This window comes from Corticium candelabrum, chromosome 7 (assembly GCF_963422355.1).
Source record: "Corticium candelabrum chromosome 7, ooCorCand1.1, whole genome shotgun sequence".
NCBI lineage: Eukaryota > Metazoa > Porifera > Homoscleromorpha > Homosclerophorida > Plakinidae > Corticium > Corticium candelabrum.
Window position 1 is genome coordinate 4,014,337 of NC_085091.1, and position 23,554 is coordinate 4,037,890.

General features: G+C 41.7%; 2 protein-coding genes across 2 annotated transcripts; both read left to right on the forward strand.

Moving 5' to 3' along the window:
- Nucleotides 1–56: 56 nt before the first annotated feature.
- LOC134181703 (uncharacterized protein K02A2.6-like) lies at nt 57–4,457 on the forward strand. Its single transcript, XM_062648971.1, has one exon. The coding sequence runs from the start codon at nt 151–153 to the stop codon at nt 4,312–4,314; it is 4,164 nt and encodes a 1,387-aa protein (XP_062504955.1). The 5' UTR covers nt 57–150; the 3' UTR covers nt 4,315–4,457.
- Nucleotides 4,458–12,715: 8,258 nt separating this feature from the next.
- Nucleotides 12,716–13,853, forward strand: LOC134182688 (zinc finger protein 862-like). The gene is made up of 2 exons (XM_062650118.1): nt 12,716–13,441; nt 13,507–13,853. Exons 1-2 carry the CDS (start codon nt 12,769–12,771, stop codon nt 13,737–13,739), a joined length of 906 nt encoding a protein of 301 aa, XP_062506102.1. The 5' UTR covers nt 12,716–12,768; the 3' UTR covers nt 13,740–13,853.
- The last annotated feature ends 9,701 nt before the right edge of the window (nt 13,854–23,554 follow it).

A 23,554-nucleotide genomic window follows, 5' to 3' on the forward strand; every position in this document is an offset into this window, starting at 1 on the left:
GTAGACTAAATAGTGTGAGTATACGGGACCTGTTGATATATAATTCTATGGTTGTCTGCTTGAGACTGAACACGTTACAAGACTGAGAACGGTACATGGTGTCAGGAGTGCTGGATTGACTTGCGACAAGCGCAGAACAATCGACACAACATGTCAGGCGATGAGCATGAGCCAGAGGTCCCCGCAGCGCTCGAGCCGGAAGTTGACGCACACGCGGTGCAGCCAGCTGCAGTCGCAGGCGCAGTCCTAGTACAAGCGACAGTACCGATGCCAGGACCACTCAGAACGAAAGGATCGTTATCCCAGAACTGGAGAGAGTGGCAGCAGGTTTGGAATTCCTATGAAATAGTGGCGCGACTCAATTCCCAGACAGATGATTACCGTCTGGCGACGTTCATAACTTGTATTGGGCATGCAGGACTGAGAATATATAACAGCTTGCCGTTCGCGAACAATGCAGAGAAGAGAGATATGGCCAAGGTATTGGAGCTAATGGAGGCCCACTGCATTGGGGAAACAAACGTGACGTATGAGAGATTTCTCATGGATAGGAGACAACAACAGCCAGGTGAGACATTTGATACGTTCCTAACAGCAGTAAAGGAAATGGCGCACAGATGTCAGTTTGGAGATAAAACTGATGAAATGTTGAGGGACAAAATTGTCTTTGGAGTTCTTGATGATAGCCTGAGGAAGCAATTGCTTCAGAAGAAGGGGTTAACTCTAGCATCCTGTGTAGACATGTGTAGAGCCCATGAAGCAACTGTGAAACAAATGAAGGATATGGGAGCAAATGGAGATGATGATGTACATGTAGTTAGATGCTACAAGAAGATGGTGAAGTCCAAGCCTGGGAAGACAGCAGGACAACCAAAAACACCTGACAAGTCCAGATATGAATGCAGTTACTGTGGATTGAAACATGCAAGAGGACGAAATAACTGTCCAGCGAATGGGAAGAAATGTAGCAAGTGCAGCAAGATGAATCATTTCGCGAGGAAATGTAGATCAGGCACAGCAGACAAGAAAACAGTCCATTGCACACAACAGAGTAGTGATGAAGACGATCTGTTGTCATTGACTCTTACTCAGGAAGAAGGGGTCAATTCGGTACAAGGGTATCAGAAACAGATATTTGCATTGATGGAAGTGGGTGGAAGAAACGTCAAGTTTCAGTTAGACACTGGGGCAACGTGTAATGTCATTCGCAAAGAAGATGTGCCACCAGGAACAAAAATTGAGCCCACCGAGCAACAATTGTCTATGTTTAACAAGACCAAGCTCAAAGCAGAAGGCAAATGCAATATTTCTCTACGAAACCTGAAGAATCACAAGAAGTACAGGGGCAGCTTTGTTGTCGTTGAAGGGGTGACATCCTCTATCATCGGAGCTAGGTCTGTACAGCAAATGGGGTTAATAGAAATCAAGTATGACAAGATACGAGCAATGGAGGACCAGAGAAGAGACCAGCAACAAAGAGATATTGATCACCCAGGACTGACATTGGCAGATCTGACTGCACGATTCAAGAATGTATTTGAGGGTGAAGTAGGTCGACTGGGTGAGAAGTTGCGATTTGAAGTTGATGAGACTGTGCAACCAGTACAGTTGCCAGTCCGAAGAGTTGCGGTTGCAATGAAACCTAAGCTGAAATCAGAATTGGAGAGACTGGAAAACCTGAAAATAATTGAGAAGCAAGAAGCACCAACGAAATGGGTGTCGCACATGGTTGTGGTTCGGAAGCCAAACAATCACATCAGAATATGCTTAGATCCAAAGCCTCTCAATAAAGCTTTGCAGAGGAGTCACTACCAGATGCCAACACTTGAGGAAGTCCTCCCTCAGTTGAGCAAAGCAAAGGTCTTTACTGTGGCAGACGCAAAGAATGGCTTTTGGCATGTAGAATTGGATCAAGCAGCAAGTGAGATGACCACCTTTGGAACCCCTTTTGGTCGCTATAGGTGGAAGAGAATGCCCTTCGGCATAAATATCGCACCAGAGGTCTTCCAAAAACGAATTCGTGATGCCGTAGAAGACCTACCGGGAATCTGGGCATTGGCAGATGATATCTTGATTACTGGTGACGGAGATACAAAGGAGGAGGCGATTAAAGATCATGATCAGAAGTTAATTCGTTTCCTGCAAAGATGTGAATCAAGAGGAATCAAGCTGAACAAGGAGAAATTTCGGTTGAAGCTAGATAACGTCAAGTACATGGGTCATATACTGACCAACGAAGGAGTCAAACCAGATCCAGCAAAGATCAGAGCAATAGTTGACATGGACAAACCCAGGGATGTAGCTGGGGTGCGGAGGATAATGGGTATGGTGAACTACCTTGCCAGGTATTTGAAAAACCTGACAGACGTGACAGAACCGCTGAGACAGCTTACTCATAAGGATGCGGAGTTTGTATGGACAACAGTCCAAGATGAGGCATATCAGAAGATGAAAGACGCAGTGACAAAAGCACCACTTTTGAGGTACTTTGATCCCAGGGAGCAAGTGACGTTGCAGTGTGATGCATCCAGCCAAGGGTTGGGAGCAACACTACTCCAATCTGGACAACCTGTTGCTTACGCAAGTAGAGCATTGAGAGATCCTGAGACAAGGTATGCTCAAATAGAAAAGGAGCTTTTGGCAATAATTTATGGTCTGGAAAAATTCGATCAATATGTCTATGGACTACCAGTCATTGTGGAATCGGATCATAAACCATTGGAGATGATACAGCAGAAACCACTAGCAGCAGCTCCGAAGCGTTTACAAGCAATGCTGTTGAGACTACAACGGTACGATGTGACAGTGAAATACAAACAAGGAAGTGAAATGTATATAGCAGATTTGCTATCGAGAGCCTACCTCAAGGATGAGACAGGAGGCAGTGAGGGTAAAATTCTCACATTTGACGAAGACGACGAGATTTCGCAGGCTACAGGAGGAAGTCTGGCAGTTTCAGAGGAAAGCCTGAATCAGATAAAGGAAGCGACAGCAAGAGATGAGACATCGACAGAGCTAAAGAAGGTGATACTAGAGGGATGGCCAGAAACAAAGCACAAGATATCGAGTCTCATAAAACCGTACTATGGTGTCAGAGATGAATTAGCTGTTCAGAATGGACTAATTTTTCGAGGAGAGAGAGTTGTAGTTCCTCAGAGTATGAGAGCTCTAATGTTACAACGAATACACTCATCACACATGGGGGTAAACAGCTGCATACGAAGAGCCAAAGATAACCTCTATTGGCCAGGCATGAGTTCACAAGTCAAGGACAGAGTAGAAAGATGCGAAACATGTAGAAAGTTTGAGACTACGCAACAGAAAGAGAGCTTGAAACCACACTTCATTCCAGAACGACCATGGGTGAAGTTAGGAGCGGATTTGTGTAGTTTTGCTGATCATGAATACCTTGTCATTGCAGACTACTTAAGCAGTTTTATAGAGGTGGACCGTCTAGAAAAGACAACATCAGGTGCAGTGATTCGAGCACTAAAGAAACAGTTTTCAAGACATGGTATTCCAAATGAGCTTATCACTGATAATGGCCCACAATTTGTGTCTAAGGCATTTGAGGAATTTGCACAAAACTGGGAATTCAAACACACAACATCAAGCCCGGGATATCCGAAGAGCAATGGAAAGGCAGAGAGTGCGGTCAAAGTAGTGAAAACACTCATGAAGAAAGCAGCAGATGCTAAGACGGATTTTTGGCTTGCATTATTGGAATATCGCAACACTCCCACCGAGGGTGTCCGGTTGAGTCCAGCACAGAGATTGTATAATAGAAGAACAAGGACATTGCTTCCAGCAAAGGACACAACACTACATCCAAAGATGGCGGAAGGTGCTGCAAAAGCATTAGTGGCACGCCAAGAGAAACAAGTTGAAAGATACAACAGACGGGCAAAGGATTTACCATCATTGGAGCTGGGAGAGGTAGTAAGAGTACAGCCATTGACAGGCAAGAGCAAACCATCACAATGGAAAAAGGCGGTGATTACTAAAACTCTACCCAACCGTTCGTATGAGCTCAATACGGAGTCAGGCAAATTATACAGACGAAATAGAGTTCATCTAAAGAAGACAAAGGAAAGTCCACCAAAGCAATGTGATAGCACAAGTCAAGGTGACGAAGAACCAACTCAAATTCGGCTAACAGTGAAACCGAAAGACCAAACAGTAAGACCAACAGCAAAAGAAATGACAGTGAAACAAGTACCCAAAGAAGAGGGATTGCGACCAGCAAGAGTTACTAGAAGTGGTCGAGAGGTGAAAGTGCCGAAATATCTGAAGGACTATGTTTGTTATAAGTAGTTCGAATTGCGTTGAGTTTGTAGAACACTCTAGGAAGTTCTTTTCTTTTTGTTTTTAAAGAAAAGGGGATGTAGGGTAGACTAAATAGTGTGAGTATACGGGACCTGTTGATATATAATTCTATGGTTGTCTGCTTGAGACTGAACACGTTACAAGACTGAGAACGGTACACCCGTCAGATCTTTAGAGGCGTGGTCTAGATGATCCACGCAAATGTCCTCTAGCTAGATAGTTGCTTGGAGTCTTTCCAAATCGACTAGACGTCAACTTTCCAGTGTAGGCTAGACGTTGATCTCGTTGATTATAGATGCTCTAGACGCGTGCCTCCATGCAACGAGCTTCCCTCGCTCATCGCCGCAAGGAATGTCTCACGCCTGAGCGTGACGGTTGACGAGAGCCAGGTGCAAGTGCTTACCGACTTGTTGTGAGAGGTCGGTCGCGTGCCTGTCGAGGCTTTCTCGTGCATCTCTTAATTGCATTACATTGCATGCGTGCCAGAGGCGTGGCTGGGCGTGGCTAAGCTAGATGCAACTTTCGTCTTTCAATAGAATTGAATATTGAAGTCACCGGCGACCGCCCGCGCGGTGTCATTATGTCGTTTATGAAATATGGCTCGCGCTAGCAGCTGCGGGTAACTTTCTATTTACATTTAGTACGGAGAAAGAAAATTGCATCAGAGGCTCTAATCTAATATTCATAATTTACGAAAAGTGGACGGATGGAAAGATTGAATCTATTTGCAAAGTAAACGAATATTGACATCACAATTGTTCTTTAATCAATTTCTATTTTCAATGTAATGGAATATTGTAAGAGCAAGCAACGCCAGTCAATTCTTAATTTGACATTCAATTTTCAATTTGTTTCAAAAAGTAAAAATGGAATGGACGAATTGGCCACGCAAATTCAAAATTTAATATTTAATTTTTAAATTAAATTGAATATTGAATTTAATATTGAAAATTGAACTAACGTGCTTGTAATTTCAATATTCCATTGCATTGAAAAAAGGAAATTGGTTAAAAATTTAAGTGTGTTTTCAATATTCGTTTTAATCTGTAAATAATTATACTCAGTCGATCAATCAATTTTCAATTTTCAATAGAATTGAATATTGAAATTGCAAGCAACTTGTAGGCTATTTTCAATTTCTAATTCAATATTCAATTGTTGCTGGAAATTGAAAATGGAATGGACGAAATGGTCACGCACCCATAGCCATCATTTTCTCAAAATGTTTTTGGACTTGTTCTAATTACTTCGAAGGGTGTCCACGGTTTGGCGACTCTAACCTACTGATAATTCGACCTATATCCAGGTCTTAAAGAATACGCCGTTCTGCGTTTGTCCATGTAAGAGCGTCGAATACATGTCCCGTTCGATACGCCTGTTTCCTACATCGGCAGGAAGGTCTTCGAAGTAACAGCGTGCACCGCCCCCTCTACGCTACTCGCGCGTGCGTTTGGTAGGATATCCGGGAGTTAGTGCTATCATTTCTGTTGTCCTCACAATGCCTCCGAAGAGACGAAGGACGCTTTTTTCGTCCGCAGCTGCTGCTAGACAAAGCGCAGACGTTTAGAAGAAGACGAATTAGCGAAAGAGCGACGTCTAGGCAGCAACAGCGAGAGGGAGACCAGAGCGCACGCTAAGGAAGGTGAGATAGCTACACGACGACGATTAGACAGCAACAGACGCGTACGCAGAATCACCATCCTATTATTTCAAATTTGTTTGTGCGGGAATAGCAAGAGACTGGCTATTAATTCATACTCTGATCTGACGTGCTGCATCATTAATTAGGTTAATCCTTTTATTTGCTTAGTGTTGGGTAATGGGCATGCACAGACTCTGCCTTTCCGCTTAGAAGGAAGAGTCAGAATTTTTGAAGGGTGTGTTGAGTAATGGGCATGCGCAGACTGTGCCCGTACAATAGAACGACACACTTGGCACTTGCTAACTATTTTATCAACACTAGGAAAAAGGCCAGGAAGAACACCAAGAGTAAAAAATATGATGTCCGGTCTGTTGTCTGTAGTTGTATAACGACTCCTCGGCTACCCGGTGGTGAATATGCAGCCCACGAAAACAATCAGATGAGATGGACGAAATTGACTCATGAGACCATGCCGGCCCGCCACCAGTCTTACAGATCAGCAAATGGTATCCACTGTCATCTATAAGAGCTCCACAATTGCAGGTCGTCCAGCCGGAGAGGGCTATGGGCAAACCCAAACAAAGGAAGGACGCCAAGCGAAATTCGCAAGAATTGAGTGTGAACTCTTCCGATATAGAGATAGTGTTAAGCCAAGCCCCAGCGCCCTTACCTGTTGTTGAGCGTAGGCAGGCTGCATCTCTGGCAGTGGTGGCATTTTGAATAGATACTAAGCGTTGGAAGCAGTGATAGAAGATAGCCTTTGTTGAATTTTCCCAGCACATGGCAGGTAGTCAGAGATACATTTTCCTGGAGGAACAGACCGTGCTATGGCCTCACTGATTGGAGAGGTTGAAGAGCTTAAGAGACTGTCGGTGATAGGTCGTAAAACAGGGAATCGGAATGGCAGCTCTGTAAAAAGCATTGGTCCAGGATGCAACAAAAGCTTGTTGTCTCACTGACAGCAAAGAAATCATTCCAAAACCGCCCATTCTGATGGTAAAGAAACCTGATGCCAAATCCTGTCATCGAGCATGTCATAACCTAAGAGGTAAGAAAAGGTTTCTTGTGTCCTAGAGTCATGGATTGTAGAAGCATGAACTAGCAAATCAGGATGGTCTGTCCGGGCCAACTGGTTAAGGTTGGGAACGTAACAGCATCATAATAACAGCATTGCACTCTGAACATCATCCAATTTGGTAAGCTGATCGCACAGTGAGGGCTTTGACTGGCCTATGGTGGCACAAGAGGACGTAGCGAATGACATCGAACCTATTGGAGAACCAAGGAAGAGTGCACTCTCACAAGACACAGGAATTCCTTCAAACTCTTCAACAGCAGTTGAGGACGATGGAGAGAATATCTCGCACTTTTTGTCTGCTATGACCAGATTGATGGCTGAGAAGGTCTCCTTCAAGTCATGAAACGCAGCCAGAACAGATTTCGTCCCTCTTAGCAAGAATACATCATCCAGGTAGGGCAGTACGCATACTTGAGAGTGGGATTTCTGAATCTTAGTTAAAACTGGATGAATGGTCGTGGCAAAAAGAACAGGACCCAGAGGGTCTCCTTGATGAACTCCCTCCTCAGAGGGAATTATTACCCTAGAGGAACCCTGCATGAAGACAAGGGATCTAGGTTTGCCATACATTTGAATTACATGGTTGTACAAGTCAGGAAATGTAAGAGAAAACTAAGTCTTGTTCCATGATCTGGTCTCTGTTGACAGAATTGAACGCATTCTTAACATCTGACTTCAAAACTATCCAGTTGGGATTAGATTCCAAAGTGAGACTTATATGATGCGCTATCAACTCTGTACCACATTTCGTAGACACACAATGCTGAATGGGACAGAAAACTTTAGTAAACTCTTCCTTTTTTTGTGAACAAATAGTCTTGGCTGTAAGTTTCGCCGATGGCAATGGGTCTCACATCACATTTGGCTTGGGCAGTGCAATCAGTCTTGAAGAAGAAAAGAAGGTGGCGGCCACATCTGTCTGTCTGTCTGTTTGTTAAAACATACATTTTTATTTAATCAAGCATTTACACCATGAGCAACTAAAAAGAAACTACCAAGAAAAAGTTGACAGCAAAACACTAATACAACATGCAGTACCATTATGTCTGTCCATCTGTCTGTCAATAGTATTATATGTTTGTCTGTGTGTCTGTTTTTATATATTTTCCAACATCAAACTATCATACATTGCTGCTGAATCACAAAATTTACGAGTCCACAACTAGCAAGTAAACTAAAAGCATTACGATATAAAGCCAAAATAAAACGCAACCACTGAAGAAATCTAACTTAAACTAAAAACTAAAGTCCTATACTCAATGACTGAAAAATTGGTTGCTGAATGGTTCAACACTCACATCTTCAGCCTTGAGCAATGACAATTTTCTTATAATAACCTTTGCATTACGTTTCTGCAGTTAATTGTATTGAAAATCTCTTCCTCCCAAAATCCATGAACTTGTCAATGTTAGGTCTGCCAACTTCATCTACGGTTCGTTTGCCTAGATGTTGAAGAAATTTCTAGCTTCATCTCCCCATCTACCAAATTGCTCCATAACAAGTGGAATCAATTTTATAGATCTTCCTCCTTGCAGCTTCTCATTATTATATCTAGCATGTTTCTCTCTTCTCGCTTTGTGGATGTCGCTCTGTCAACACTACTCAATGTTGGAAAAATATCTGAGCTCCACGGATGAGCTAGGGCAATATCTAGATCAAGGCTATATCTGACCGTGTTTTTGAATCAAAAGATGACTATATCCGGGCGATCATCAAAAGTAGTATCAATGACGTAGCTCACGACGACTGTCAATTCTGAGACTTTGCAGGCATTCTGACCAAACCAACGCAACGCATTCCTGTGACCAAACAGGACCATTGTTGGTCTTGCAGGTAAGAAAATGGTAGCCGCTTTTGACTAGAGGTGAGTTGCAGTTACAAGACTCTACCCATTCTGAAATGACAATAGGCAGACCCAATCTCATACGGCACCAAGCGAAATTTACAAGGGTTGAGTGCGAATCCGTGTGAGGTTGGTAGTGCATGGAACCATGCGCCTACGCCCTAGCTCTTCTTGGAGAGAGCGAAATATTGCTTCATCTCTTGCAGTTGGAGCTGCATCAACCAAGTTCTGGAAATCATTATTGGAATTAGAAACGGACAATTGCAGTTGTAGCTTTTTAATTCCTTTGTACTCTGAGGTCTTCTTCTTGTAATCTGAGGTCTTCTTCTTTGTTGGAAGGTGTGGTGGAAAAGCACATCCAGTAGGGCTGGATGCGTCGCAAGGGAATTTGTTCATGATGACTTTCATATATGCTGTTTGCAAACCTGATCACTCACAAGTTTCTCACCAAGAAGATGACCAATGTTTTCCAAGATTGAAATCTTGGATGGAGGCAGCTTCAGATAGCAAACTAGGCTCTACAGATCTAGCCCAATCAGTGTTCGTCAAATTGGTAGCCCGGGCGCTCCGGACAACCACAAATATTGGATGGGCAACCAAAAATGCATCTGCAGGTAGCCCAGGACAACTACGCAATGTTTGGGCAACATAGCTGTTCTTTGCTAAGATCCAATAGTTTCTGTTGTCGATAAAGCGTCATTCTGTTTTTTCCTAAAGGTCTAGCTAGTCGTGTAGTTCTATCTTCGTTTCTTTGTAATCAGCAAGGGTGAAGGGTGTGACTACTAATAGCGTCTACTGTTCTCAGTATCGATTACAATACTGGTCTAAGTAGGTCATGGGGCAACAAGTAACAACAACTTACGGGTGCCTTGTGATGTAAGCTTGTGGCAAATAGCCTTAGCAGGTGGCATCCATTATGAAAACGCCTACCCAGTGACTTACTGCTGTCAACAGTTGCTGTCAGCAAGTATATTGCTCCTAATTTTCTAGATATTGATAAGTCATTGTAGAGGGCATGTAGATAAATCCTGTAGATAACATAAAACGTTTGATTTGTTCACAGTCACAAAACTGGTTCTTACTGTAAATACACTGTACAGCTACATACCAAGACAGCAAGGTCAGATTCCTAGAAGCTGACGTGACTTCAAATTAATGGTTTCCTCTCTTGTGAGCTTAGTAGTTGTGGTTAGTAAGTAGAGCAAGTATTGTAAGTTCCACAGCTGAAGCATAGTCCTTTGTTTTATGATTGTTTGCCATTCTCTGCTCTTGGTTGGTTTTGTTCTTCTTCTTACTTGAGACTGTGTAACTAACATCACGTTACAAGGAAAGCTCCTAGTAATTATCACCCACCAGATTACAATTATATAATAGGCAACCTGATATCACATGTAGACCCATTATGCTCCCTCATGTGGCTGACTCAACCGGATGACTAGAGTCTAGGGTATGCACTGAGTATGGGGCATGGAGAGATAATGATCCAGATGGTCTATGCCAAGTACACAATCTATATAAGAACACAGTTTTTAGCACTAGGATTAGAAGTAGTAGTTGTTACTGTTCAGCAAGCTCAACACGAATGTTAGTAGTGCGGTATGGCTGATTTTTGGTTTTCAACGCCCACCATTGGTAGCTTTGAAATTGCTCACGTTGCTACTCAGTTAATGCCAAAGGATGCTCCTGACAATTCAGTACCAGTGAAAGTGCTAGGAGATGGTAACTGTCTCTTTCGGGCTGCAAGCTTTCTAGCTTAAGGCAAAGAGGACCACCATGACCAACTTCGTGCTGATGTGATGACAGAGGTAGATGACAACGTCGAGCACTATGCTGATCTGTTTCTAGGCCATGCGCGTCAAGCCAGTGGTGACGGTCAATGTGTAGGTCTACTTTCCCAAACTCTTGGCGATGGACCAAGCCACACGTTTTCCTCATTGCTGATGCAAAAGTCTTCTCTTCGGGATTCATACATTGCTGGCCTAGAAGCAGGAGTGAGATTATGTTCAAAGTTGGGTACTTGGTGTGGCATGCTTGAATTAGCTGGCTTGGCTACTGTCTTTGGACGCCCAGTACGCTCTGGTCTACCCAACAAAGTTTCACTTCGCTTGCCATACTTTCATGAATGCTACATTTTATCCTCGTCAGCTAGTGCAACAAGAACTGCAGTAGGAACAAATCCCCGCAATAATCATGTGGTCTTGCATGACAATGTCGGCGGGAAACTCACCCAGTCCAAACCATTTTGTGCCCTTGGTCATCCCAATGACGGTCTCAACTGGAACCAAAGGAAAGTCAACGACCGAGTCCTTTGCTAAAGGAAACGCCTCTCAGCAAGAAATAAATCTTCTCATTCAGTTTCAAAAAAGACAAAGCAACAAACTTAGTTTGGCTTTGTAGGACTAGAAACAGAACAATCTCATGTGAAGATTCCATCACCTGAATATTCCATCTCATCACTTGATGAAAGTAGCCACGCTCTACATGACCAGAAATTGCAATTACTAGCAACCTCGCCTATGGCAATAACACAGGCAACAACAACAACAACAACAACAACAACTACAACAGCATTGCGATTATCAACATCAGGGTGTTCTCTTTTGCCAACTATGAAAGGCAAATATGATGTTGAATATGATGCTGTAAAGCGACAGAGAAAGTTTGCTTTGACATGGAGAAATCAGTACCCTTGGTTACAAATATGCGTGGAAGAAAAGTACAATGACGGCAGCGTTTGTCCTGATTTTATGCAATGTAGAGTCTGTGTAAACAATCCACTCATTGCTGACAAATGTAGTGCATTTTTTATTGGCTCAACGAACTCTAGAATAGATCCCATCAAGAAACACAACTTGTCAAGACAGCATATTGCATGTGTATGTGCTGAAGAAATGCGAGCAGGACCAATGAACGTCGAGATTACAAAGATCGGAGCTGGCCTTCTTTCTCTTCATAGCAAAGAACGGCAACGTTATCAGTATTTGTTTCGCACAGCATACGCTGTTGCAAAAGAAATGCAAGCCTTTTCTTGATTATGAGTACATTTGTGAGGTACAGCAGGCCAATGATGTTGATCTAGGTAAGAACTATCTGCGCGATAAGTCTGCAGCCTTGTTCACGAAGTATATTGCTGATGATCTAAGGTGCAAGACTGCTGATAATTTAAAGCAGTGTCACTATCTCTTCGTGATTTGTGATGGATCAACAGATTTGACTGTAGTGGAACAGGAGGTTGTCATGGTTCGCTACATTGATCTTACGACTGGTCGACCAGTGACTAGGTTGGCTGCATTGATAGAGTTGGAACACGCTCATGCAGATGGAGTATATACAGCGCTAAAGGATGGTTTGCGAAGAGTTATTAGTGAACAACCCGAGGATACCCTCAGGCTCTGTACGCATGGGGCCAACATTGTTTGCGGGAATTTCGATGGTGCTGCTGTCATGATGGGTGCTCGCAACGGTGTCAAAGCAAAGCTGGTCAGAGACTATCCTTGCGCAGTTGTAATTCATTGTGTTGCTCACAAACTAGAGCTTGGCATTCTTGATGCAGTTAAAGTGGTTCCATATCTTGCAGAGTTTGAAGCAAGTATTAAGGAAATTTTCAAAATATATCGGTATTCACCTAAACGGCAACAAGAGCTGAAACAAGTTGCATCTACTCTTGACGAAGAGCTCAAGTCCTTTTCTGATATCAAGCAAGTTAGGTGGGCTGCTAGTAAAGAGCGGGCTCTCAAAGCAATCCTGCAGAACTTGTCATCTTTAGCTGCCCACCTGGAGCATATGGCTGTTGGCGCCGGAAACAGTAGCGAAGAGAAGTCTAGAGCTCGAGGTATATTAGATACCATCTTGAGTCTCTGTTTTATCTTTTGGATTCACATGATGCTAGATTTTCTTGCGATTGTGACTAAAGTCTTAAGAAAATTCCAACAGAACGACATTGTTTTAATGGAAGTGCCAATCATTATTGATGATTGCATTGATGCTTTATCAGACCTTCTACAGCAATGTGGAGATTATCGTAAGAAGTTCAATGCTATGTTCAATGCACATGAGAACACATTTGGTACATTGCAACTTAGTTCTCGGCGATCAACCAGAGGTGGCATCCATGCTAACACTGTTACCACTGTCGACTTAGATGACGACGCAGAGAAGTTTGTGAAGGGTGCTTTGTCATATCTGAAAATGCGCTTTGGTTGCTTCAAAAATCCACCATTGTCACATTTCGCAGCATTAAACTTTAAGAAATGGCCATACGATGAAACCGAGAGAAAGAGCTTTGGTCATGACGACATCAGCGGTTTAGTTAAAGCTTTTGAGTTAGCACTGAAAAATGCCAGCTGCAATGTGGAAAGTGTTCGCAGTGAGTGGGGGAAACTGAAACGCCGTGTAGTCTCACTTCGAACCTCTCCTATACTTTCAGTCTACACTGATCTATTGAAAGGTGAATTCAGCAACCCCGACGGTGACCTCTCGAATATTCTGCACCTTGTGCACATCATGCTCACTATGAGTCCCAGCACTGCTGAATGTGAACGGCAGTTCTCAGGTAAAGCAAGCCATGGTACATTACATTGGTAAATTTATGCTCTATATATTTGTTATGTGGTGTAGGCATGAAAATTATAAAGGCCAATCGGCGATGTTGTCTACAGCAAGACACATTGAACGACCTTATGAGGGTGCATTGTGATGGTCCAGAATTTCAGAAGTTTGACCCTGATCCCGCCATAAATGCTTGGATTCTTGGGTCAACTGGTTGGCGACACGTTCATGGTCATCGTCTTCCCAGAAAGAAAACAAATGTGAAAAGTAGTGGCGGGTCTGATGGATCAGACAGTAGTTAGGTCTACCTTTATGTTGCATATTGCAAAGTAGCTGCTAAGGCTTAGAGCATAACACCTCTTGCAGTTACTGAGCACCAATAGCTATTTCAGATCGTCTCAATTCTTAGTCTAAATTTCAAAATAGGTAGTCTATCTGCTTTTCTTATTATTAAAGGCAGCAACATATGTAGATGTCATTATGGATACAATTAGACATAAATTTTTAATACCCAAAATATTTTGGCTATTTTAATTGGCTAGTAAATTAAGCAGCTTCTGCACTTTTATGACGGGCAACCTAACATTTTCCCGGGCTACCAACACATGGGCACATGGTAGCCCAGGGACAACTAACAGGTGTAGCGATTTGACGAACACTGCCAATGATCAAGTCTAGGAATATGACAATGCCTTAAAAGTAGCATTGAACTCTGCCTATCTTCTAATTGCTAAAGTTGGTTGCAAAGTTGGTCCAGAATGTGCAGCCTTAGTACACATTGTAGACACGCGAAGCTAGGCGTACCAACCAGTATACCCAGAAAAATCGAACCATTAAGACTCACTGGGCTTCCATCTGTCTGTTTGTCTGCATGTGTGTCTGTCAATCACATTGTTTGAACATTTATCTATCATACATTTCCACAATGCAAATAACAATATGCTGTCCAACTACTTGAAGGAAGTATAATAATTCTAAAGACTCTAAAAGCAACTATACTACGTGCAAAGCCTTGTGTCAGCTATATATATATAGTGGCTGAAGTACGGAGTGGCATAAAAGTTGTCTCCAGTCAATGAAGATGACTTCTTAAAGACAACGTTTGCATTGAACTTTTGGAGTTGGACTGAAAAGCGTTTGCTCTAGAAGTTGATAAACTCCACTGCATTTATTCTTTCGACTTCATTTGATGACTTCTTTGCTATCTTCCATCCGTCAATCCCCATGCTTCAAAGTGTTTCATTACTAATGGAATTGCACTGACAATTGAACCTCCTGGTAACTGTTGTTTGTTGTGTTTGCTTTCTTCCTGGTTGCTCTTGTCTCTGCGGCATGCAGCACCATCAACACCAGCAGCAGATGTGGGGAGGATGTCACTGCTCCACGTGTGGGCAAAGGAGATGTTGAGATCGATGTTGTATCCAGTGTCGGAGTTGAAAAAGACGATGTCTGGTCTGTTGTTTGTACAGTGATGTACCTGTTCTTCGACTCGATCTCTGCGATAATGGATATGTAGCCTATGAAAACAACCTGACCAGGTGGACAAAATTGACTTGAGACCATACCGGGGCCCACCACCTGTTTTACAAGGCAACAAATGATAATCGCTGTCATTTATATCAGCACCACAGTTGCAGGTCGTTGTCCAATTGGGGAGAAAGATATGGGCAAACCCAAACAAAGGAAGGATGCCATGTCTGTTTGTCTGTCAATACTACATATATTCTCTTACATCAGGGCTATTACAGGCTAACCAATCTCAGAACAAATACTACTATACTACATGTTCCCTTCGACCAACAGGGTTGTATACTAATCCCGCAAAGACAACTGGTTTGAGTAACAATTTAACCTCATGTCATTTGTCTGTCTGTCTGTCTGTCTATCTGTCTGTCATGAGTGACCTACATATCCTACATGAGAAAGAACCAAGAAATCTATACGTTAACACTGAGGATCGCCCACACATTACATTCTTTGATGCAGAATCAGGACAAAATCTAGATGTTGACATATCATTGGCACACCCGTGGAGTCAAGGCATCCTAAAACGATCCAGCAGGGAGGATGGGTTTGCTGCCCGCACAAGAGAAGAGAAGAAGACCAATAAGTATACAGGAGAAATTCTACCAGGAGGGATGTCATCATAGTGTATACCACTAGTGTTCGAGCACTTAGATGGGGCCTGCAAGCTGATGCCTTCTTACACACTCTCTCAAAAACAGTGCAGCCGTATTGAGGAAGACCCCTTTCGTAGTGCAGAACAATTCAAAACTTTTTTGAGGAAACGGTTCTCTTTGATTCTTCAAAGATGTAACGCAAAAGTAATCCTCAAAAAGTTGTCAAGAGTTTCAGAAACAAAGAATGACATGGACAAGCTTTTTGACTTTAATGTACAGATCCAAGTCCACTAATGTTTTAAAGTATTTCGCTGTGAAGGACTGGTTCATTATAGAAGTTTAGGATGTGTACAAGTAGAGGATCTGTAACAATAAAATAATCTGTTTGTCTGTCTGTCTGTTTATGAAAATATACAGTATGTACACTGTATTGACAGAGACAGACAGACTGGCTGAGTGACTGACTGACTGACTGGCTTCATTTATTGAACACAAACTTCTACTTATAATATTCAGAGACTGTAAGTGCAAAGTAAGAGTGTCCAGCTAAATCTACAATAAAAGCATGTACATATGTATGACCCTTAAAACTGAAAATTACATCTAATGGATAGAAGTTTGCATAACTCTGTCAAAAGTGTTTGTGTCTACTTCATCAAGCAAACGCGGCAATTTGTGAAAGATGACTTTCACATTTGTATGTTGAAGGAAAAGTGAGAATTTTTCCCCAATACTCTTTAATCTCTGCCTTATTCCTTTGACCAAAGATGTTTCTTGACCGGCTGTTGAGTGAGAGCATTGAGATAATTGTAACAGACTGACTGACTGACCGACATCATTTATTACACACAAACCTTTACATACAGAAGAACACTAAACGTAGAAATATTATCCATGACAGTTCAGGTCAGTGGAATCACGGTTACAGCAAACTACAATTAAAACTATACGCTTGCAAATAGTAGTTGAAGATCAATTCTAATGAACAGCGCCTTGAATGAATGACTGACTGACTGACTGACTGACTGACTGTCGTCATTTATTAGACACAAACTTAAATTCTACATACAGAACACTAAAAGTTCAAGTCAGGAGAATCACGGTCACAGCAAAACTACAAGTTAAAACTATGTGCAAACAGTAGTTCTCGATCAATTCTACTGAACAGCGCCTTGAAAGGCACTGACAGACTGACAGGTACATTAATTAAGTAAACAGATAGACAGAACTGTGTGCTCGTATGCAAGATTTTAGAGTTTGTGACAAAGTGAGTGTTCTTGTTACTTTTAACATTTTTAAGGACAGACGATCATACGATCCCTTTAGGTTATAGTAGTTAGATGTTTCTAGTGTTGTTTTTATTTCAGAGAGCAGATGTAAGAAGCTAGTTGTTATTGCATTGTACCAGCTGGTAACCCAAATTTGAAAATAGATAGATGTTTTGGTTTATTGGGTTATATATATATATATATATATATATTATAAACCCACCTATGTGGCTATCTAACACACATTATCCAAAAACATGTCTGTACAATCTAAAGCCAGTCTATGCAATATCATTTTGGCGTTTTATAGCCAGAGTTTCACCGACAGTTGTTCATGTATGTTACTGACTGCCTGGCTGACTGTCAAATTTCTTTTGAAAGATAGACGTCTTGCGATGGTCTTCAATACTTTCAAACTGTGTGGTGACCACAGACCAAGAGATTCGCACACAAAAGGGTGGAAAATACTCCCCGTTGATATGACATTGGCTTCATGACGTTGGTCTTTTTCCCTTTCTCCAGCTGTAGCTGCATTTCCCACACTGTAAGCTGTTTGGGTAACGTATGATGGTTGCATTATGTTCCTGACTGTTACATCAAAATAAAATAGGTGGCATGGCCTTGTTCAAAGTCGGGATGAAAAATATCACCCGGTCTGGCACAAGTATCAGTGTTGCAGCGTTGTTTCTTATGGCAGTTGCCATTATCCGCAAGCAAAGCGTGAAAAAGTACATGGCCTAAGGCATTATGTCAGCGTGTTCTTATGTGGTTCTGGCCACATCCAAGCAGGTGGTCGCCAAATTTATCTAAGATTTGTCCACAGGAACAGTGCTTGGAACCCAAATCTGCCAGGAAAAGTAGGATGCCCAACCAGATGTGCAACGATACCACAAACTCTCTATGAGGCATGGCGAGGCCAGTGTTGGGGTTGGGGATTGCCCGCAGCTATGCTCCAGTGTGCTCTGCACTTATCATGTTAAGTGGGGCACAGTCACGTAAGCTGGTGTTGTCTTTAATTGAGTGCCACATTGTGGAGTCAAGTATATATATATATATATATATATATATATATATATATATATATAGGTACAAACCCAGCAATCTTGAACACTTGAACCTTAGTGTGTCTATAATGCACACAATGTTAGTTAAACTGCAATAGAATGGATTCAGAAGTTCAATAATTAGGTCACAATTTACCAACTATCAATATTGTTAAGAACTTAATAGTTACCGCGTTGATTGTTAGGTTTCTTGAGAATACTGTAGACCCTAAATTGCTTTCTTTACGTTTCGCATTGCGGAAAACGAGACCTAAAAGTGTATGACGTCATGACTGCGGAATTAAGCGTCGTAAGTTAGACTCTCTCTGATTTTGTTTAGTGGGTTTTGACAAAGCCGGTTTTAATAACGCGAAGGAAAATTGAAGCCCTTCACCAGTTCCTCAGTACCGAGTGTTCCCGCCTCTCGCCCTCCTGATTGCGTCCAAACGTCGCGGAACACTTTCTGCCAAGTTCCAGACATGCGCGGCTGGAATCTGCTACCACGCCTCTTGTAGAGCATTCCAGAGCTCAGCTGCAGTTCTCGGTTCGCGACGGTTGGCAGCAGTTTTAAGTTCATGCAACAAGTTCTCGATTGGATTCGCATCAGGCGAGTTTGGCAGCCAGTCCAACAGTGTGACGTCATGCTGGCGTAGCCATAGTCTTGTTAACCGAGACGTGTGGATTGGCGCGTTGTCCTGCAGGAAGACAAAGTCGTCTCCTATCAGTGCCGCTGCGTCTGTAAGCATGTGCTCCTCCAGAACCTGTTGGTACGCCGTGCTGTCCAAACAACCTTCCAGTTTCACCAGAGACCCCACGCCATGCCAACACATCGATCCCCACACCATCACACTTGCCGCGTGCTGGACCGTACGGTCACAACATTCAGGGAGAAATTCCTCACCCTTGCGACGCCAAACGTACAGAGCACCATCGTATCCTATGCTGACTTTTGACTCATCGGTAAAAGAATAGATTTCCAGTCATCCAAAGTCCGTTGTGTGTGAGTGGTTGCCCATCCCAGTCGCAAACGCCGATTGTTTTCTGTTAGCAGTGGTTTTTTTCTAGGCCTCCGAGCGTTTACTCTTGTCTCACTGAGACGACGACGGACTGTTCTACTTGACACCTGCTTGCCGGTTTCATCAGCCAGCTGATACGAGAGCAGTCGTGATGGTGCTCGTCGGTTCTGCAGTGCCATTCTCTTCAATCGATGATCTTCCCGGATCGTCATTGCCTTCCCACGTCCAGGTCGTTTTTCGTAATCGCTGCTGCTATGGGAAAGCCGTTGCAGGCACTGATGAACCGAATTCCTGGAGCGGCGGACAAAAGCTGCGATCTGACGCACAGAATGGCCAACTGAGTGAGGGCTTCAATTTCCCTCGCGTTTTTGGACACAATTGTTTGCCTCGAGGCATCGCTGCAACTCGTGAAATATCGCACGGAACAAGACTCTGCAACTGCATGCAGCTGAACGTTCAGGCTAACTTATCGTCTAAGTTTGGCGGTCTCAAGGGCAGCGGTTTTAGTGCAGCTGACATTTTGGCGGTAGCAGTTTGAGATTTGCCACATGTAAACGTGGACCGGAAGTGGCATGTCAATGTTCTTTTGTTGCTATAACTGTTTTAGTCTTTGTCTTAGCAGGATTTTTTTGTAATTAATTAGTGTCACATGATTTTTGAATAGGTTGAAGTTTGTTTATTGATTAAAATGGCAAAACAATTCAAATTGTGATGACATGTGCGAAATCAATGCGCAAAAACAGATGATTCGCCTTTTTTTCACGATGTTGATAAAAGGACCCACAAAATTGCTTTCACTCTCTACTACAGAGCATTCTTAGATGGTGTGCCAAGAATGAGCATCCAAGAGCAATGAACGTGTACAAAGACAAGAAAAGTAGGAATGGCCGTCTTCTTCAAAGCAAACTAGATGCGCAGTAGGTAGTAAGTACAGCTGCAGTCTTGAACTCAAGCTATGTTACATACTAACAATGGCGCAATCCATGAAAAAGAAATTCGAAAAACATTTGGTTTTGCTAGAGAAAAATTCAGTGTCAAAGTTAGACTAGACGCAAAAATGCTAGGTGTCCCTATAATTTTGACCAAGTCTGTGTATATATATATATATATATATATATATATATATATATATATATCAAAATCAAACAATCCCCCAAATCCCCCAAATCCCCAAACCAACAAGTCTTACATTACACTAGGTATATCCCAACTATCAACGTCCTGTACTTCAAGCTGAATTCTCTTATGAATCATTCTCGAGTTATGATTCTATAATTGAATAGAAAGTTGCTGCATCATATTTTGGAAAGCCTGGTGGAATTTAAGGCCATTGACTGCTGAGGTTTTGGAAGCTATAGCTTTCAGAGTTTTGATGCTGAATAATGACCAGAGCCCCAATGTCTCAACCACTAAGGGGTAAAAGAGACCACCAGCTGCACAAACTCTGTCTTCATGGCAAATATCCTTTTGTTCTTCACCTGCCTCTGCTGCGGCTCCAGCCCTTACAGCTGATTTTGTCACATATAATGGCTGCAAAGAGTTTCTAACTGTTGCGTCGAAATAGGCAGGTCGACCCTCCAAGAAATCAGGGTGAAAACATCACAGGACAGCTTTCAGTAGAACCATTGCACCTCATCTTCGTCATAACATCTCTGTTCTCAACCAATAAGGCCTGGACATATATATATATCCAAATGCCGCCCAGGTGATGTCTTCCATCCGAATTTCTTGAATGGACGGCCTGGATATTTTGACATCACTGTAAGAAACACGTTGCAACCATCTTACATTGCTCGAGTTGCTGAAACATCAGGAGTTGTTGCAGAAGCAGCAGAAATGGGCAAGGATGATTGTCACCATGCAAGAGTATCTTTGACTGGTGGTACATTTTATCCGTTGGTAGTTGAAACACTTGGCCTTTGGTCACCAGACAGTCTAGAGACTTTGAAGTCTATATCCTCAAAAGTATGTGCTGTGTTAGCTGTTCCCTTCTGGAAGGCTTTAAAGAATTTGCTAGAGCAGCTTTCTGTTAGATTATGGATTTATAACGCTAGAATGATATCTAGCCGCATACTTGCGGAAGTAGCTGAAGTCCTTAGTTGGGACTTCCCTGTATGTGAGTAGGTGTGTAAGAAATAAATAAATATATATATATAAAATATATATATATATATATATATATATATATATATATATATATATATATATATATATATATATATATAAACATCTCCAGCACCTGGCAGATTTTACTTAAGACAGACATGCAGACAAAGACAACTAATTGTCAATGTGATTGTCATTGTTTTGGCTTATTTGAACTAACAGTGCATTTGTGTAATGTAACACCAGGAAAACAGAGGATAAATAATTAAATGACAACAAGAAAGTTACAATAGTCACTAGTGAACAATATGATGAAAATGTAATCTGTGAAGCCAACGAGAAGTGGAATGTCAGCAAGCCAGTAATGCACTCTAGTAGTCTATTAGTTTAAGCCATGCAGTAGTAAAGAATTGCTAGACTTCATAGCGTCTGGATTAATATACGTTTGGTTATCTGTCATTGTAATGTAAGGATGCATGTGGCCATATGAAGTTGACACATCACGTTTGTATTTAAAAATTCCGCTGTGTGTTTCATGTTAGCAAGTGTTCATAGCATAGAACTCAAGACATTGAAAGATCGATCAGTGCATGCTAAAAAGCAGTGTGACACTAGTAATCCATATCCCCTACCACCAAAACAAGAGCTCTTAATTAATTAATAAAGATGAAGGTCGTCTAAATGATGCTAAAACACGTGGTACATTGATTGTACATATGCTATGCAGTGTACCATGCACGTTCAAACTTGATTGGTGAGTTGTGCACTTTTGGTGACAAAAATTCTAATTTCAGCCCTAAAATGGTTTGTAACACATTTTGGACAATATACTGCAGCTTGCATGAATACTCTAAATAACTTCAGTAAAGTGGGTGGAAGAGAAAAAACAGCAAAAGGGCTTGAAGAATGCCAATAGCTATGTATAATACCAGCTAAGCAAGAAGTAAGTTAACTAGGAAACCTTTTTGACAAATCTACATGAAGTTTTACCAGTTCATATTGTAGGATGCAACCTGCAAGTGTTTCTTTAAAGCCACAACTACCTGGATTAGCACTTGTCAAAATCAACATTTAGCTGAGTTGCACATTTGTGCAAACTGTCAGCAAGAGTCATTAGAACTAGTGGATGCCAACAGAGTAATGGCAACATGCATATGCCATTACCATCCTTCTTTTAGTGACATCCTAGCTCAGTTGGAGGACGTACGTCAGTAATACCAGCAAAATCACCTCCTTGCAAACTTACCTTCTCCTTAATTTTTAGGCATTTACTCAGGAGATTAACTTAAGAAACAGAAGATGATGTGGGAGATAAATGAACAAGCTGGCGTTGACTTGCATAGTTGTGTTGTGTTGTCTTGTGTTGTCTTGTATAATTCCTAGTTCCCCTTTTAATACTGAAATGGATAATCATACAATCTTGATCCAAACTTTGTGGCATCATTTTTCTGGTGCCTTCTTTCTTCTCTGAAGTATATATACAACAATTGGTGGCAAATAGGTACATATAGGAACAGTCATGATGCGGCTTTAGTGTTTTACAAGTGAAGCCAATACTAAATAACTGAGATGATGATATTGCCCATTCACTATCTGGTCTATTAATTGGTACGTAGGAGTGAACAGAACAATATCAAGCTGAAGAAGATATCGATGCAATTGACATAACTCTTATTTTCCCTTGCTGATTACAAGTAACCTAAATGACTTCAATGGTACGGTGTTGATCGATGCTCTAGAAGCTACCTAAAATTAATATATGTCAATAAAGCAATAGCATAGTAGGTATGTATTTTATGGTTACCTTTAGTATTACATTTGTTCCTGCTAATTATATTCATATATATATATATATATATATATATATATATATATATATATATATATATAATCCAAACGCTGTACGCTGCCCATGTGGTCAATTGATTGACAAATTTGGTGATCATCTTCTCGGCTGTCGTAAGAACTAGTTGAGATCAAAACGTCACGATGCTTTGAGGGACACCATCTATAATGCGCTGTTGATAGATGACAAAGGGACTTTACTAGAACAGAGATTTTCGTCACAGAATAACAATCGCCCTGGTGATGTTTACCATCCCAACTTTCTGTTTGGACGTCCTGCCTATTTTGACCTTACCATCCGTAACACAGTCCAATTGAAATTTGTTGCCAACAGTGCAAATTCTGCCGGTTCAGATGCAGCAGCAGGTGAAGTTGAAAAAGATCTCAAGTACCAAGAAGCAGTCGCTGCATGACAGTGGTGCCTTGTTCTTCCCACTAGCAGTGGAAACGTATGGTTGTTGGACTCCTGCTAGTCTAGATACTATTAAAACTATTGCGTCTAAAGTAGTGACTGCGACTAGTATTCCTTTTACACAAACGTATTCTAATTTACTGCAACAATTGTCTGTTAATTTGTGGAAATTTAATGCTCGTATGATACAAAGTAGATTAATGTTAGATGCTGATGTAATTGCTTGGGATTTGCCGGTTTTGTCTGTTAGTAGTTTGTTATAAAATATAATTATATATATATATATATATATATATATATATATATA